Raw genomic sequence first — 17,912 nt, 5'->3', positions numbered from 1 at the left:
TGCAGGTAGAACGTGTAGATAAGTCGGAGGCGCAGGTCTGCGCAGCGTTCACAGCTGCAGGTAGAACGTGTAGATAAGTCGGAGGCGCAGGCCTGCGCAGCGTTCACAGCTGCAGGTAGAACGTGTAGATAAGTCGGAGGCGCAGGTCTGCGCAGCGTTCACAGCTGCAGGTAGAACGTGTAGATAAGTCGGAGGCGCAGGTCTGCGCAGCGTTCACAGCTGCAGGTAGAACGTGTAGATAAGTCGGAGGCGCAGGCCTGCGCAGCGTTCACAGCTGCAGGTAGAACGTGTAGATTAGTCGGAGGCGCAGGCCTGCGCAGCGCTCACAGCTGCAGGTAGAACGTGTAGATAAGTCGGAGGCGCAGGCCTGCGCAGCGCTCACAGCTGCAGGTAGAACGTGTAGATAAGTCGGAGGCGCAGGTCTGCGCAGCGCTCACAGCTGCAGGTAGAACGTGTAGATAAGTCGGAGGCGCAGGCCTGCGCAGCGTTCACAGCTGCAGGTAGAACGTGTATATTAGTCGGAGGCGCAGGCCTGCGCAGCGTTCACAGCTGCAGGTAGAACGTGTAGATAAGTCGGAGGCGCAGGCCTGCGCAGCGCTCACAGCTGCAGGTAGAACGTGTAGATAAGTCGGAGGCGCAGGCCTGCGCAGCGCTCACAGCTGCAGGTAGAACGTGTAGATAAGTCGGAGGCGCAGGTCTGCGCAGCGTTCACAGCTGCAGGTAGAACGTGTAGATAAGTCGGAGGCGCAGGCCTGCGCAGCGTTCACAGCTGCAGGTAGAACGTGTAGATTAGTCGGAGGCGCAGGCCTGCGCAGCGCTCACAGCTGCAGGTAGAACGTGTAGATAAGTCGGAGGCGCAGGTCTGCGCAGCGTTCACAGCTGCAGGTAGAACGTGTAGATAAGTCGGAGGCGCAGGCCTGCGCAGCGTTCACAGCTGCAGGTAGAACGTGTAGATAAGTCGGAGGCGCAGGCCTGCGCAGCGCTCACAGCTGCAGGTAGAACGTGTAGATAAGTCGGAGGCGCAGGCCTGCGCAGCGTTCACAGCTGCAGGTAGAACGTGTAGATAAGTCGGAGGCGCAGGCCTGCGCAGCGCTCACAGCTGCAGGTAGAACGTGTAGATTAGTCGGAGGCGCAGGCCTGCGCAGCGCTCACAGCTGCAGGTAGAACGTGTAGATAAGTCGGAGGCGCAGGCCTGCGCAGCGCTCACAGCTGCAGGTAGAACGTGTAGATTAGTCGGAGGCGCAGGTCTGCGCAGCGCTCACAGCTGCAGGTAGAACGTGTAGATAAGTCGGAGGCGCAGGTCTGCGCAGCGCTCACAGCTGCAGGTAGAACGTGTAGATAAGTCGGAGGCGCAGGCCTGCGCAGCGCTCACAGCTGCAGGTAGAACGTGTAGATAAGTCGGAGGCGCAGGCCTGCGCAGCGCTCACAGCTGCAGGTAGAACGTGTATATTAGTCGGAGGCGCAGGCCTGCGCAGCGTTCACAGCTGCAGGTAGAACGTGTAGATAAGTCGGAGGCGCAGGTCTGCGCAGCGCTCACAGCTGCAGGTAGAACGTGTAGATTAGTCGGAGGCGCAGGCCTGCGCAGCGCTCACAGCTGCAGGTAGAACGTGTAGATAAGTCGGAGGCGCAGGCCTGCGCAGCGTTCACAGCTGCAGGTAGAACGTGTAGATAAGTCGGAGGCGCAGGCCTGCGCAGCGCTCACAGCTGCAGGTAGAACGTGTAGATAAGTCGGAGGCGCAGGTCTGCGCAGCGCTCACAGCTGCAGGTAGAACGTGTAGATAAGTCGGAGGCGCAGGTCTGCGCAGCGTTCACAGCTGCAGGTAGAACGTGTAGATAAGTCGGAGGCGCAGGTCTGCGCAGCGCTCACAGCTGCAGGTAGAACGTGTAGATAAGTCGGAGGCGCAGGCCTGCGCAGCGTTCACAGCTGCAGGTAGAACGTGTAGATAAGTCGGAGGCGCAGGCCTGCGCAGCGCTCACAGCTGCAGGTAGAACGTGTAGATAAGTCGGAGGCGCAGGCCTGCGCAGCGCTCACAGCTGCAGGTAGAACGTGTAGATAAGTCGGAGGCGCAGGCCTGCGCAGCGTTCACAGCTGCAGGTAGAACGTGTAGATAATAAGTCGGAGGCGCAGGCCTGCGCAGCGTTCACAGCTGCAGGTAGAACGTGTAGATAAGTCGGAGGCGCAGGTCTGCGCAGCGTTCACAGCTGCAGGTAGAACGTGTAGATAAGTCGGAGGCGCAGGTCTGCGCAGCGTTCACAGCTGCAGGTAGAACGTGTAGATAAGTCGGAGGCGCAGGCCTGCGCAGCGCTCACAGCTGCAGGTAGAACGTGTAGATAAGTCGGAGGCGCAGGTCTGCGCAGCGCTCACAGCTGCAGGTAGAACGTGTAGATAAGTCGGAGGCGCAGGTCTGCGCAGCGCTCACAGCTGCAGGTAGAACGTGTAGATAAGTCGGAGGCGCAGGCCTGCGCAGCGCTCACAGCTGCAGGTAGAACGTGTAGATAAGTCGGAGGCGCAGGTCTGCGCAGCGCTCACAGCTGCAGGTAGAACGTGTAGATAAGTCGGAGGCGCAGGCCTGCGCAGCGCTCACAGCTGCAGGTAGAACGTGTAGATAAGTCGGAGGCGCAGGCCTGCGCAGCGTTCACAGCTGCAGGTAGAACGTGTAGATAAGTCGGAGGCGCAGGCCTGCGCAGCGCTCACAGCTGCAGGTAGAACGTGTAGATAAGTCGGAGGCGCAGGCCTGCGCAGCGTTCACAGCTGCAGGTAGAACGTGTAGATAAGTCGGAGGCGCAGGCCTGCGCAGCGTTCACAGCTGCAGGTAGAACGTGTAGATAAGTCGGAGGCGCAGGCCTGCGCAGCGCTCACTGCTGCAGGTAGAACGTGTAGATAAGTCGGAGGCGCAGGCCTGCGCAGCGCTCACAGCTGCAGGTAGAACGTGTAGATAAGTCGGAGGCGCAGGCCTGCGCAGCGTTCACAGCTGCAGGTAGAACGTGTAGATAAGTCGGAGGCGCAGGCCTGCGCAGCGCTCACAGCTGCAGGTAGAACGTGTAGATAAGTCGGAGGCGCAGGCCTGCGCAGCGTTCACAGCTGCAGGTAGAACGTGTAGATAAGTCGGAGGCGCAGGCCTGCGCAGCGTTCACAGCTGCAGGTAGAACGTGTAGATAAGTCGGAGGCGCAGGCCTGCGCAGCGCTCACAGCTGCAGGTAGAACGTGTAGATAAGTCGGAGGCGCAGGCCTGCGCAGCGCTCACAGCTGCAGGTAGAACGTGTAGATAAGTCGGAGGCGCAGGTCTGCGCAGCGCTCACAGCTGCAGGTAGAACGTGTAGATAAGTCGGAGGCGCAGGCCTGCGCAGCGTTCACAGCTGCAGGTAGAACGTGTAGATTAGTCGGAGGCGCAGGCCTGCGCAGCGTTCACAGCTGCAGGTAGAACGTGTAGATAAGTCGGAGGCGCAGGCCTGCGCAGCGCTCACAGCTGCAGGTAGAACGTGTAGATAAGTCGGAGGCGCAGGCCTGCGCAGCGCTCACAGCTGCAGGTAGAACGTGTAGATAAGTCGGAGGCGCAGGTCTGCGCAGCGTTCACAGCTGCAGGTAGAACGTGTAGATGAAGTTGGTCTTGGGAGTAAATGTTTGTTGGTGTTCTTCCTGCCTGTATTTTTATATTCATATGCTGTGCTTTGTTGTTTCAGAACAACCTTCTAGATTTCTATGTGAAGACTGTTCTGATGAGTAAAGGGAAGCCTCAGAAATATGTATTGGTGAGACCCCTTCATGTTTGCTGTCTTGCTTAGGATGGGGGTGGGATTCTGTTGTCTTCTTATGGTTTGGTGATGTCTGGTCTTTGATTGCAGGAAAGCTGTGTCCCACTCCTCCAACATCTCTCTCATTCAGAATTTAAAGATCAGGTGCTACCCACACTGCAGAAGTCGCTTCTGCGCAGCCCTGAAAATGTGATTGACAGTGAGTGTTGCCCTGGAAAGGGGATCTTTTTGGTCTTGGATCAGTAAATAAAACTACTGATGTAATCTTATTAACGGATGTTGGTTGAAAGATGTCTTTTTGTAACTGTTGGAAAGTAAATGACTGCAGCGTTAAACATAAGTAGTTGTTACAGGGAACTGTTTCTGAACTTCAATATTATTCTCCCCTCCTACCCCCCCCCCCCCCCCAGCTATCTCCTGTCTCTTGGCATCGGTGACCCTTGACCTCAGCCAGTACGCCCTCGATATTGGGAAAGGTCTTGCAGGTAAGTGACGAAGGGCTGTGAGACGGCATGTTGTGCCATGTGCTTGGGCACTGGAGGATCTGTTTGTGTCGCTCCGTGTGCTTGGGCACTGGAGGATCTGTTTGTGTCGCTCCCTGTGCTTGGGCACTGGAGGATCTGTTTGTGTCGCTCCCTGTGCTTGGGCACTGGAGGATCTGTTTGTGTCGCTCCCTGTGCTTGGGCACTGGAGGATCTGTTTGTGTCGCTCCGTGTGCTTGGGCACTGGAGGATCTGTTTGTGTCGCTCCCTGTGCTTGGGCACTGGAGGATCTGTTTGTGTCGCTCCGTGTGCTTGGGCACTGGAGGATCTGTTTGTGTCGCTCCCTGTGCTTGGGCACTGGAGGATCTGTTTGTGTCGCTCCGTGTGCTTGGGCACTGGAGGATCTGTTTGTGTCGCTCCCTGTGCTTGGGCACTGGAGGATCTGTTTGTGTCGCTCCGTGTGCTTGGGCACTGGAGGATCTGTTTGTGTCGCTCCGTGTGCTTGGGCACTGGAGGATCTGTTTGTGTCGCTCCCTGTGCTTGGGCACTGGAGGATCTGTTTGTGTCGCTCCCTGTGCTTGGGCACTGGAGGATCTGTTTGTGTCGCTCCCTGTGCTTGGGCACTGGAGGATCTGTTTGTGTCACTCCCTGTGCTTGGGCACTGGAGGATCTGTTTGTGTCGCTCCGTGTGCTTGGGCACTGGAGGATCTGTTTGTGTCGCTCCCTGTGCTTGGGCACTGGAGGATCTGTTTGTGTCGCTCCGTGTGCTTGGGCACTGGAGGATCTGTTTGTGTCGCTCCGTGTGCTTGGGCACTGGAGGATCTGTTTGTGTCGCTCCCTGTGCTTGGGCACTGGAGGATCTGTTTGTGTCGCTCCGTGTGCTTGGGCACTGGAGGATCTGTTTGTGTCGCTCCGTGTGCTTGGGCACTGGAGGATCTGTTTGTGTCGCTCCCTGTGCTTGGGTACTGGAGGATCTGTTTGTGTCGCTCCCTGTGCTTGGGCACTGGAGGATCTGTTTGTGTCACTCCCTGTGCTTGGGCACTGGAGGATCTGTTTGTGTCGCTCCCTGTGCTTGGGCACTGGAGGATCTGTTTGTGTCGCTCCGTGTGCTTGGGCACTGGAGGATCTGTTTGTGTCGCTCCGTGTGCTTGGGCACTGGAGGATCTGTTTGTGTCGCTCCCTGTGCTTGGGTACTGGAGGATCTGTTTGTGTCGCTCCCTGTGCTTGGGCACTGGAGGATCTGTTTGTGTCACTCCCTGTGCTTGGGCACTGGAGGATCTGTTTGTGTCGCTCCCTGTGCTTGGGCACTGGAGGATCTGATTGTGTCGCTCCCTGTTCTTGGGCACTGGAGGATCTGTTTGTGTCGCTCCCTGTGCTTGGGCACTGGAGGATCTGTTTGTGTCGCTCCCTGTGCTTGGGCACTGGAGGATCTGTTTGTGTCGCTCCGTGTGCTTGGGCACTGGAGGATCTGTTTGTGTCGCTCCCTGTGCTTGGGCACTGGAGGATCTGTTTGTGTCGCTCCCTGTGCTTGGGCACTGGAGGATCTGTTTGTGTCGCTCCGTGTGCTTGGGCACTGGAGGATCTGTTTGTGTCGCTCCCTGTGCTTGGGCACTGGAGGATCTGTTTGTGTCTTTCACTGTGCTTGGGCACTGGAGGATCTGATTGTGTCGCTCCCTGTTCTTGGGCACTGGAGGATCTGTTTGTGTCGCTCCCTGTGCTTGGGCACTGGAGGATCTGTTTGTGTCGCTCCGTGTGTTGACTGTTGGGCTTCCAAAGTTATTCATTAGGTTTGGCAGAGTTTTATTCCGCAGCTTCTCTGGGGACAGATGCCCTCTGCCCTACTGCGTTTCCACCATGGAGTTGTATTGCATTGAATGCCTCATTAGGTTTTCATAGTGAATATTTCCCACTTCTAGGGCAGTTAAAATCCAACAACCCCCAGCTGATGGACGGAGCCGTAATTGCCCTGCAGAACTTGGCCCATCAGTGCAGTGACCCCACTGCAGTTGAGACGCTGGGCAGACACTTGTTCGCCATCTTGGGAGGTGAGGCCATGATGCTGCTTCAGCTTAGGGAGGGTTCGGGGGAGTTAGAACCATACTCACTATATTTTTACATTTCAGGTTCAGAGGGAAAGCTGTCGGCTGTGGCTCAGAAGATGAGCGTTCTGTCAGGTAAAGATAACGTTTCACTTTAGTTGTAGCTAGAATGGGGATATTTCCAAAAGATCTTGAATTATTATACACTGTCATGAAATCAGAGAGACTTCATTTTGTTTGTATTCCTTATTTGTTGCAAATAACACAATCTTTTTAGCCCGCCGGGCTTCATAACTACTATGATTCCTCCGTGTTGGGTGGAGGTGTTCATGTGTTCAGTTGCCAGAAAGCTGGAAATGCATCGATGAGATCAGTCTCTTTGTAGCTTGTTTGAGTCCTTTTTATTTGTATAGTGTACGCATCGCTTTGCAAAATAACAATACAGTGAGGCCTCGCTATCCGACATCCTGCTTACCGACGGATGCCTTATCCGACGCCGCATAAGGCTGAGGCCCCAGTACCTCCGCTGCACGCACGACTGCCGGTGCGTGCAGCCGATTCCCCGGTCTGCAGGGAGCTGCAGGAAGAGAGACTGGGCGGGGGGGGCGGGGGGGCGCGGCCATGACGTCACCCGGCAGGTTCGCCCTCATTGGCTGAACCGCCGGGGGGGCGTGGCTTAGCGCTCCGTCGCGAGTCCTGCTCTCAATTCTATTGAGAGCAGGAGCCACTCTCGCCACAGCGCTGCGGCCCCCCCCTCGCAGCGGGCCTGGCGCCATTGAGGGGAGGGCTCTCGTCCCTGCAGCGTCCGCCACAGCGGGCGCTGCAGTATCCAGCGGGGACCAGGCCTAATGCAGTCCGCTGGACACGTTATCCGACGTCGGACCCGCAGTCGAACGTTCCGTTAACAAACGGCGGTTTGCGGGACGCATTCCGTCGGATAAGCGAGGACCGCCTGTACAGGGAAAATAGAGTACAAATGGTGGGGATAAAATTAGCAAGTGAATGACCGCATAAGGCAGGGGGGCGCAAACTTTTGCAACTTTTAAGAGTTGAATTTTCATCTGGGATTTAAAAATTATCTGGTGCGTATAACACCAGGTACATCGTGAGCACTTGCGCGTTTTCTAGGGGGGAGCGGGACTGACTGCTCCAATGGAGCGGCCAACCTGATCGAAACGGATCACTCCTGGATCCAGCACATGACCCAGAAGTGCCGGAGATCCGGTGGCAATCTGGTGCTACCCGAATCCATGGCATTTGAAAGGTTAAACTGGATTCCACAGACTGGTGACCAATGGGAACGCAGGCTGCTAATATAACATGGAGAACCTGGAGGTGGCGTGTGGGATGTGCGATGGGGGGAAGGAGACGCGGCTCTGGTCAGAGTGGGGAAGGAGAGGTCATGAAATCGGGACGTTTTTAGTAGATTAGGTCAAAGGTGGCCGTTCTTGTGGGTGCTGGTGGAGACATTGGTGGGGACCAAAGGAGGAAGCGAGAGGAGACGAGATGCCCAGGAAAGAGGAGTCATCACTGTGGCCGTTAAAGTCCCGTACAATGAGTGCGTGAGTCAGAGAAGAGGAAGGGTCAGCAGGATTCGGCCAGAAAGGAAAATGGAGTGGGGGGATGGAGATTTAAGCAGCCTATAGCGCACGCCAGTCCTCAAGCCCCCTCCAACAGGTCAGGTTTTCAGGATATTCCAGCACAGGTGGCTCAATCTGAGCCTCTGAGCCACCTGTGCTGAATCGGGGACTGATTGAGCCACCTGGGCTGAAGCAGGGATATCCTGAAAACCTGAACTGTTGGGGGAGGGATTGAGGACTGGGGTTGAGCCCCTTGCTATAAGAGGACTGAAATGCGCAGCGAGAAGGTGAAACGCGTCTGCTCCGAAGGATGAAAATGTTGGGGAAACCAGTGTGGGCAGGAGCTGAAACGTAGAATTCCCCTCCGCCACTACCTCTGTGTGTGAGATACCGAAGCTGCCATAGGGTAGGGCTACCAGCCGAGCAGGTCGGTGTGAGAGCCAAGCTTCAGTCTGTGCAAAGAGATGCAGAGCAAGAGGCCACGCACAGATAGTATTTTGTTACAGTAAGCATTCTAGAGAGCACACAAAACTAGGGGGAGAAGAAATGGTGAGCGGGTGGGGGGGAGGGCAGGCAAGGAATGGATTTCAGGTTGGAAAGGTTAGAGCTTTTAGATATCGGAGTGGGAACAGATGATAGTCGAGCGCGTGTGAGGATATGGTAGGGGTCAGGAATTGGAGAAATGTATCCTGCGGCTAAAAGGAGGGAGGTAAAGAGGCTGGAAGTAAGGAAGTGTTGAGCGCTTGCTCTCTTGTGAAGAGGAGATAGATGGTAGAAGTTAATGCAGCCAGCAGTGGAGTTGTATGTCTGTCTTTATATAGCGCCATTAATGTAGTCATCGCCTCCCAGCAGTAATACACGTCATGATAATATAACACATAATGGGAAGAAGTGATTCAGACATAAAAGTAACATTAAGGAAAAGGAGTCCCTGCCCCGAAGAGCTTACAATCTAAGCTCAAGTGCAAAGAGAAGGAAATGTATGTCGAGTCGGAAGAGTTGTGATGTAGGTTTAAGGAAGAATAAGGGGTTGCAGCAAGAAGAAGAAATAAGTAGGCTGAGCATACTGAAATCGGGGTTACTCCGCAAAGGGCGAATAAGACGGGTGTGTGAGATTGTAAGGAGAACGTATTGAGCGAGAGAATGTGGCGGGTTAAAGAGAGGTTACGGTAATGGCGCAAGCTGACCAGGTTTTAACGTATGGTAGAGGGAGGAGATCCCAGGAAGATCTCGTGATTCCGTCATGTACTTGTGGTGGAAGCTGGAGTAGCATCCAGGCAGGGATCCAGCTCTCTCAACTCCCGATGCACTGAAAAACGTTCATACTATAAAGCTGAGCACTGCCTTCCCCCAAGCTAAGCCGGATTTATAGTGCCAAGGAGTCACAAGACACAAGCCAAATTAAATGGCTAATTGGCACATCACAAGCTGAAAACACTGCCGAGAGCGAGTTAAAGGCGCAGGCAGACTAGCACACCAGATTAATACACCGTGGGTGGAGGGGGTTACATTATGGGAAATCCAGGCAGGGTTTAAACCAACAGTGGCCAACTCCAGTCCTCGTGGGCCACCCACAGGTCAGGATATCCCTGCTTCAGCACAGGTGGCTCAGTACTAATGACTGAGCCACTGATTGAGCCACCTGTGCTGAAGCAGGGGTATCCTGAAAACCTGTCCTTGAGGACTCGAGTTTGCGACCCACTGGTTTAAACCGTCGATCAAATGAGGTTTATAACATTTAAAAGCGATTTATTTGAACGTCTTTCTTTGTTGGGTGATCTTCCAGGCATCGGCAGCCTCAGTCACCACGTGGTGTCTGGGCCCTCCAGTCAGGAGCTGAGTCGGACCATTTCAGAACTGTTCATCCCTTTCCTTCAGCAGGAAGGTGAGTGCGTTTCCTGACCGATCACACCCCTCGTGGGGTCACGTTGGGCGAGCAGCGGTGGCAGACGTTGTTTTCATTGTGCAGCTGAGCAGATGGACACAGGATTCTGGGAGCTGGGTGTCCAGGACATTCTGCTATTCCTTGTAACCTTTGGCCTTGGGTAGGATTATGGGTAGTGGCTGCTTATCAAAAGAAAAGCCGCCCGGGGGAGCTGATGTATATTGCCTGCTGTCGGTAAGCAGAGTTTAAAACCCAGCCTTGGATAGACATGGCTCCCATACGCTCCCTAAACATGAGCCTTTTTGGTATGCGGGTTGCTGTGTGTCTGTGTCGCATCTCAATGTAAGCGTTCTCCCCAGTTCACGAAGGAACCCTAACACACGCGGTCTCAGTGCTGACTCTGTGGTGTCAAAAGTTTACGACGGAGGTTCCCAAGAAGCTTGTAGAATGGTTCCAGAAAGTCTTCGTTCTGAAAACCAGCACGTCGGGCGTGCGACACGCATACCTGCAGTGCATGCTGGTGTCATTCAAAGGTAAGTCCGTTCTGAGGGGCTGATGCGAGCGGCTCTCAATGTACAGGTGCACAGAGGCACACCCGATGCCAACAATGAGTACAGAAACTGGAAGACCATTAACCTTCGGTGCAGGCCAGACCATCACTGCCCCTATGTTCCAAATACAGGCCTGTAATAGTATAATATGGAAGAAGATGGAGGCACACAAGTAATAATGCAAAATTATTATCACCCGTGACACGGGGTGGCTTTTGTCTGATGAAGGGGCTGTGTCCCCGAAACGTTACTTTAGATCCGCCTATTACTACTATGCAGTAAACCACAGCAATGTAGCATTGTTACTTGTCTGCCTCCATCTTTTTCCATAATATACTGTACTCCGAAGCGGCGATCGAAACCTTCATTCAAGTTAACGGGGGACTTTCCCCGCCATTGGGGCCATTTCGGCATGTGTTGAATTGCCCCCATAAAATTCCGTTAAAGCTTTTATAAGGTGGAACTTAAAGATCATCGGTTTCTGCCCCGAATAATGAAACCGAAGAAAAGTAGAGTGAAGAACGCCGTTGCTGAAATAATTGTGTTCAGTAGCATCGGGTTCTAGATCACCCGATTCGGTTCCTGGTTTTAGAAAATTGGGGGTGACCCAAAGGAACCAGGGCTTATTCCACAGTTCTGTTTCTCCCCTAGGTGCCTGACTTGCGTGTTGCGATTGCATGGTGGGGTTTGGATGAGTCTTGCGGCTTTATTCAGCACGTTTCTGTTTCCCCAGGAGACACGTTGCATCAGGCTCTGGAGCTGCTGCCGCTGTTGATTCAGACGGTGGAGAAGGCGGCCTCACAGAGCACGCAGATGTCTGCACTTGCGGAGGCTTTGGCAGCTGCTGTCCTTATATGCAGAGTCTCTGTAGCTGAAGCTCAAGCTGGTAATGTCCCCGTGTTCTCTGAGCAGCGCACTGTGTAACCGGAGCTTTAACACTTTCTCAGAGAGGCGGTGCTATTTTTTTAGCTTGGTACAGTATGTGTCTGCTCTGTGTCCTGTGCGCTCTCACGCGCCTGCTCAGTGTTCCGAGTTCCGTGTTTTGTGCACGCCCTCGCGACTGCTCCGTGTTCTGTGCGCACCTTTTGTGCGCCTGCTCAGTGTTTTGTGCTCTTGTGCGCCTTCTCCGTATTCTGTGCAGAACTCTTGTGCGCCTGCTTTGTTTTCTGTCCTCGTTCACACACCTGCTCCGTGTACTGTGCGCACTCACACGCCTGCTCCATGTTCTCTGCAGACAGTAAGCTGAGCGGCTTCTGGCAGCTGCTGGCAGAGGAGAAGAAGCCAATTTTTACTTCTGAGAAGTTTCTTTCATCCGCGTCTGACGAGTGTAAGAACCAAACGCTTCATTCTACTTATTATAAAACGTAGCATTGCTAAACAAGCACCTGTTTAATAGCGGACTAGCAGCAAAGCCTGCGACAAGCCAGTCTCCTCTGAAGATGTGCATTGTGTGTGTGATTGTGTATTTCTAATCTGGCTGAGCTCTAGTGCTCAAAATACACACTATTAAATATTTAATAATGCGCTTGGTATGGGGATGTGACTTCCGATGCATTAGGATCTGTACGGTGCTGCGATTATCTGCTCTTTGTCTCTGTACGGAGCCTCTCTGTATATCTGCAGTATAAACATTCAGAGGGGCTGCCTCATTTTGCTCTGTCTTGTCTCCTGCCAGCTCTGTGCACAGTGTTACAGCTGAGCGAGAGGCTCCTGCTTGATCACATCCATCGGCTGCCTGACAGCAAAGCTCGGTGCGTTCACCTTTTCTTCTGTTCTTGTTGAATGTGCCCTGCAGTGGGGGACCTCTTGTTACTTTCAGACACTGCTCCCTAACAGTGGCTGCTGGAAGCATGTTGTGCTAGTTTTCTTTCTCACGTGTCTATACTTTCAGGCAGTACCACCGTGCCCTGGTCACGATCCTCCTGAGTCGCACATGGAAGGTACGCAGACAGGCCCAACAGACCATCAGGAAGCTGCTGACATCTCTTGGTGGGTCGAAGCTAGTGCACGGCCTCCTGGCGGAACTAAAAGTTCTGCTCAACTCGAGCAAGGTGAGTGTGGGTGTCCCGTGTTTCCTCGTACCACGGGTCAGGCCGCTGCCTGGTTCTGAATCATGGCGTCCTATTAAGAGTCCGCAATGTCATACGAGATCTCCGGTGCAATGAGAAGCTCACGATGGAGGAATGTGCAGCTAGCTGTGAAAGTACCGTCCATGGTCTCTCTCTCCTTGATTTTGCCGCAGGTGATGACCTCGGATTCTCCGGTGACCGAGTCCGAGGAAGGGACAGAGTCAGGGAAGTCTCACGTTTCTCCCAGAGTCCTACGGGAAGCGCTTCACGTGCTCACATGTGTGCCAGGGCTGGAGGATGACCCAGCAGAGGCAGAACATCTGGCCCAGGAGCTGCTGGTTCTGGCGAATCACCCGTATGTTGGTAAGGAAGAGCCACGGAGGGGGAGCTTCTGTAAATGCAGCACTCTCATCGCTCGTTCTGACATACTCTCTCCTTCCACAGTGGCGGCTTACTCCAGCCTTTGGACAGAGCTTCTGTACAAGATGAAGGTTGACCCAACTGAATTCATTAACAAACGGTTTAATGATTTTCTTCCTGTAATTACTTCTCAAGCTGCTCTGGATCAGGTAACTGCAGAGGTTATTTTCAGACATTTGGGTGGAATGAAGGTTCATTGTCGTTCATTTATCTACATTCCATGTGTCTTGGTGATGGCGTACGTTTATACACCCACTAGTTACATAGTTACATATAACGGTGCTCGTCTCAGACCAGGAAGCTGACCCGCAGGACTACGGCAAGGGTATATATTCGGCGACCAAAGCCAGGGAACAGAGATCTGTTTAGAGTTAACACAGTCGGGTTGCAGGCAGAGGATCGAGGAAAAAGGTGCAAGGTCGGGGGTCACAGGCAGAGGTCAGCAACAGGGAATCCAAAGGTGCAGTAACAAGATCAGGAACTTAGCTCAGCAACTTCCTGTAGGAAGTACAGCCTTAAATAAGAGATGGCCAGGAACCAAGATGGCCGAAAATAGCCAAGGGAGGGCAGGCTCCAGAAAAACCTGGACCGGAGTGCAAAACCAGGCAGGGATCAAGCAGATTCCTTACATTTCAGCAGTGCGTGCTTCAGAACGGGCGCTGTCTTAACTGTCCTTTCCATCTTGATTCATAACGAATATGAAAACTCCTTGTTTTCCAGGCTGCACTCAATGCCGTGGGGTCCCTGGCTCTTCTTTCTCCGGCTAAAGTTCTCCCTCCGCTATTTGAAATCATCACTGCGTCCATGCGAAACCTGGCCCTGTGCCATGTGACGCGGGAAGAGTTTGCCATTATGCAAACCCCAGAAGGAGAGCTGTATGATCAATCTATCATACACAGGTGAGGGCCTAACTGAGAATGTCCCCTGCCCCTGCGGCTGGTCGTCCTGCGGCTGGTCGCCCGGGGCCCCTTGCGGCTGGTCGCCCGGGGCCCCTTGCGGCTGGTCGCCCGGGCCCCTTGCGGCTGGTCGCCCGGGCCCCTTGCGGCTGGTCGCCGGGGCCCCTTGCGGCTGGTCGCCCGGGCCCCTTGCGGCTGGTCGCCCGGGCCCCTTGCGGCTGGTCGCCCGGGCCCCTTGCGGCTGGTCGCCCGGGCCCCTTGCGGCTTGTCGCCCGGGCCCCTTGCGGCTGGTCGCCCGGGGCCCTTGCGGCTGGTCGCCCGGGCCCCTTGCGGCTGGTCGCCCGGGTCCCTTGCGGCTGGTCGCCCGGGCCCCTTGCGGCTGGTCGCCCGGGCCCCTTGCGGCTGGTCGCCCGGGCCCCTTGCGGCTGGTCGCCCGGGCCCCTTGCGGCTGGTCGCCCGGGCCCCTTGCGGCTGGTCGCCCGGGCCCCTTGCAGGCTGGTCGCCCTGGGCCCCTTGCACTGATACTTTTTTTTTTTTTCCAGCGCTCAACAGGATAGCTTGAAAAAACCCAACATGAAGCGGGAGAATAAAGCCTACTCATTCAAGGAGCAGATCATTGAACAGGAGCTAAAAGAGGTAAAATGTTCCCTAACGCATCATCTAAACCGGGGAGTGGCCAACTCCAGCCCTCAAGGACCGACGTTGTCAGGTTATCCCTGCTTCAGCACAGGTGGCTGTCAATGACCCAACTCCAGTTCTCAAGGGCCGCCAACAGGTCAGGTTGTCAGGATATCCCTGCTTCAGCACAGGTGGCTCAATTCATTGGCTTTTTGACTGCACCGCCTGTGCTGAAGCAGGGATATCCTTATAATTTGACCTTGTTGGCAGCCCATCTGGAGTTCCCCCCCCCCCTCTCCTCCCCCCCCCCACATCCTGCTCTGAAGCTTCCCTCAGGCAGGCGTTGGGTAGATGCTTGCTGGCTTTATCACACAACCGGTGAAGGTGGGTTTCTGACGCTGACTCGTGTGCCTGGTGGTTGCAGGAGATAAAGCAGCGGAAGGGCATCAAGGACGAGCTGCAGCTGACGGGCAAACAGAAGGAAATGCTGCAGGCGCAGATGGAAAAAGAGGGCCAGATCCGTCAGCGACTCTTGGAGGTGAGGACGGTGGCAGCGCTCGCAGGGTTACTCTGCCTGGCTAACACATGCGTTTCCGAGCAGCGCACATCCCCGCAGACCAGTCCAGGGTCTTTAAACGGAACATTAGGGACCAAAATGTTGCTTGTTGACGGCAGAAAGTGAAGCCGCTATTTTGTACGTTCACTTTTGTTTCTGTGTTCTTGTTTTCCTCCTGCTTTAGTTGGATGGGGACTTGGAAAACGCTCTTAGACTCCTGGACTGTGTCCTGCAGCGAAAGCCGCCCGGCCTCTCGCAGCACATTCCAGCGCTGACCAGCTGCTTCCTGCCATTGCTAAAGTCACCCTTAGCCGCACCTCGAATCCAGGTCCTGTTTGTGGCTCTGGCTGGATGTGTCATGCCCACGCATCTGAAAGCATTTGGTTAGCTCCTTTTTAATGCCTTTTAAACACACACACGCACACACACACACACACACACACACACACACACACACACACACACACACACACACACACACACACACACACACACACACACACTATAACCTGCGCTCCTCCCTTTGTGAAGTATGCAGCTGGTAAAAAGATCGGCCTTACATTTATGGAAAACAAAGCACAGATCCTGCGCTCCAAACAATTTGGGCTAAAATATACTAGTAACGTGTTCAACTTTAGAACCCAAGTCTGTAACAAGGAGACATTTGGTGGCATCTTTTGATCAAAACATGATTCCAGCCGCCAACCTCGTCCCGGTAACCTCCGTGTAGCAGGAACCTGCACTGAGTATGTGTCCTTTCTTATTGCCCTGTGGGCTAAACTTTGTGAGGTGGGTGACAGTGCCCTGAAGGGGTTAAATAAATGCAGCATCTGCTTATGTGGGATTTAGTGCAATTAAAAGCTGGCCAGAGCCGGTAACAGAGTCCCCTTATTATAACGGTAACCCGTGGGTGCACAAATACCCCGGTGTGAAATATTACATCGTCCACACATCTCTTCTTCCTGTCAGCCCAGGACTCTCGCCCACTCTTCAGTGGAGGGTGATGTGCAGACTGACAATGAGGCGTATTATACTTTTATGCTAATTGGAGAATTGGTAGGAGCTGTGTCCTGAAGGGAGGAGCCATACACCCCCTCCAAGGACCTGTTTACTGTGTGTGTGTCTATATCTCTATCTCTCTATCATGTTCAATTGGACAAAAGAAAAAGTGAGCCTTCACTGACTGACCTTTCAGAACTGGCCGTGATATATTGGCTTGCCTTTGGTTTCCTTAGGGACGTTGGTTGCCCACATAACTCTCCGCTTGTTGAAGCCAGAATGTAACCTGGATGCTGGCTGGTGTCAGGAAGAGCTGCCGGTCGCGGTGAAGCGAGCTGTAAATCTCTTGCACTCATATACGATCCCCAAACGCGTTGGGAAGGGCGACTCAGGTGAGGGGTGTTTTCATTCCGTGCGTAATGCCGGGCGGGGGGGGGGGGGGGGGTTCCTTCCACCATTGTTCTTTTATAATGGAGCACTGGCAGTAAAGACTTGTATCCCCCCCCCCCTCTCATTATATTGCGATCATCCCGCTGCTCTCAACGGATCCCGCAGCAGTTCCTTGGAAATATTTGCTCGTCCCCCCCCCCCCCTCTCACGTCTCCATGTAAATAGAACAGTTGTAGGATGTCCTATCTTCTCAGGTGCCTCTCCATTGTCGGCGCCTGCGTTTTCCTTCGTCTTCCCACTTCTGAAGATCGTTCTAATGGAGACTTCCAATAGCGGTGATGAGAATGAGGAGATCCTGGTGCAGACTCTGCAGATCCTCACTGTACACTCTCAGCTCAGATCCTTGGAGAGCCTTAGAGACCTTGTGGATGAGGTGAGGATGGGGTGAGAAGTGGCTGCAAATCGGGGTATTGTTTTTTACTTAAAGGATAACCGCAGGTCTGTGTTTGGTCTTTGTAACTATAACTCAGTATCCTTTTACAACCCAACCACTCAAAGGCACTTGGACCCCTGTGCCACGAACGCCACGCCACGTTTCGCACAGATCCCTTCCTTCTTTGAGTTACAGGGGCGTAAAAATGTCCATGTTAACCTAATGGCTGCAAACTTTCAACACCTAATTGTCACCCCTGTATCTCAAAAATGACAGAACGGATTGGGCTCAAACTTTCCACAAACACTCACTTTAACCATCTGACCTGAAATCCACAATTCGGGTGGATGGGTGAATTTTTGAGAATTATGAGGAACTGAAAAAGGGGGGTTTATAATGGAAGTCTCGGTCAAACAACTTCCTCTATGTATATAGACTATATATCTATATACAGTATGTGTGTGTGTGTATATATACCTCTCTTCCACCACCCCCTACCTCTCTTCCACCACCCCCTACCTCTCTTCCACCACCCCCTACCTCTCTTCCACCACCCCCTACCTCTCTTCCACCACCCCCTACCTCTCTTGCACTGACCGAGTGGTAAGACTTGCTCTGGGGGGCACCGATGTCACCTGCTCATTGTCAACATGTCTTCTTCCCTGTAGAATGGGCCCGAGTTTCTGCCTCGCACAGACATGCTCCTCTTGCTGACCAGAGTGATCGGGACGGCCTCCCCGCGGCTACAGGTGAGTAACACTTGGATGTTTTCATGCTGGACGTTCTGCACGTGTCTCGCACTGCAGGGGCCAAAGGAGAGTCCCGGCGTCTGTAACCTGTGTGCGTGTGCGCGTGCTCTCTATCACAGGTCCTGGCTTCCAACACACTGACCGCTCTGTGCACAAGCAGCGGGGGAGGGGAAGGCTGCACTTACGCGGAGCAGGACGAGATCGATGTTTTACTCCATGCGCTGCAGTCATCCTGCTCCAATGTGCGAGACGCCGCTCTCAGGGTAAGGACAACGCGCTGCTCCAGGCTTCTCTTAGTGTCCAGACTCCCAGGCGCTTACAAACTCTGAGTGTTCCTCAATCCAGGGGTGCTCAAATCTAGTCCTCAACCTCCCCCAGTCAAAGACTTAGCCACCTGTGCTGACGCAGGGTTATCCTGAAAGCCTGACCTGTTTGTGGCCCCTGAAGACTGGCGTTGAGAACCCGCTGCCTTATTCCTTTGCTCTCCGGATC

The 17,912-nt window shown here is 54.0% G+C and overlaps 1 protein-coding gene across 2 annotated transcripts in view; it reads left to right on the top strand.

The window, feature by feature from the left end:
- The window catches only part of GCN1 (GCN1 activator of EIF2AK4), a 43,963-nt gene that overhangs the window by 7,943 nt on the left and 18,108 nt on the right, over positions 1–17,912 (top strand). For both annotated transcript variants that reach the window (XM_075568396.1, XM_075568395.1), the window contains exons 8-28: positions 3,682–3,750; positions 3,844–3,952; positions 4,164–4,238; positions 6,152–6,280; positions 6,359–6,409; positions 9,641–9,739; positions 10,099–10,272; positions 11,024–11,176; positions 11,525–11,617; positions 11,966–12,041; positions 12,182–12,341; positions 12,533–12,722; positions 12,804–12,928; positions 13,500–13,678; positions 14,218–14,311; positions 14,718–14,831; positions 15,034–15,232; positions 16,085–16,240; positions 16,493–16,671; positions 17,340–17,420; positions 17,540–17,683. In XM_075568396.1, coding sequence (XP_075424511.1) covers positions 3,682–3,750; positions 3,844–3,952; positions 4,164–4,238; positions 6,152–6,280; positions 6,359–6,409; positions 9,641–9,739; positions 10,099–10,272; positions 11,024–11,176; positions 11,525–11,617; positions 11,966–12,041; positions 12,182–12,341; positions 12,533–12,722; positions 12,804–12,928; positions 13,500–13,678; positions 14,218–14,311; positions 14,718–14,831; positions 15,034–15,232; positions 16,085–16,240; positions 16,493–16,671; positions 17,340–17,420; positions 17,540–17,683 — 2,649 coding nt within the window. The remainder of the gene's footprint in view (positions 1–3,681; positions 3,751–3,843; positions 3,953–4,163; positions 4,239–6,151; positions 6,281–6,358; positions 6,410–9,640; positions 9,740–10,098; positions 10,273–11,023; positions 11,177–11,524; positions 11,618–11,965; positions 12,042–12,181; positions 12,342–12,532; positions 12,723–12,803; positions 12,929–13,499; positions 13,679–14,217; positions 14,312–14,717; positions 14,832–15,033; positions 15,233–16,084; positions 16,241–16,492; positions 16,672–17,339; positions 17,421–17,539; positions 17,684–17,912) is intronic.

The sequence above is a fragment of the Ascaphus truei genome, chromosome 13 (genome assembly GCF_040206685.1).
Source record: "Ascaphus truei isolate aAscTru1 chromosome 13, aAscTru1.hap1, whole genome shotgun sequence".
In the NCBI taxonomy this organism is placed as follows: domain Eukaryota; kingdom Metazoa; phylum Chordata; class Amphibia; order Anura; family Ascaphidae; genus Ascaphus; species Ascaphus truei.
This window is presented reverse-complemented; position numbering and strand designations above follow the sequence as displayed.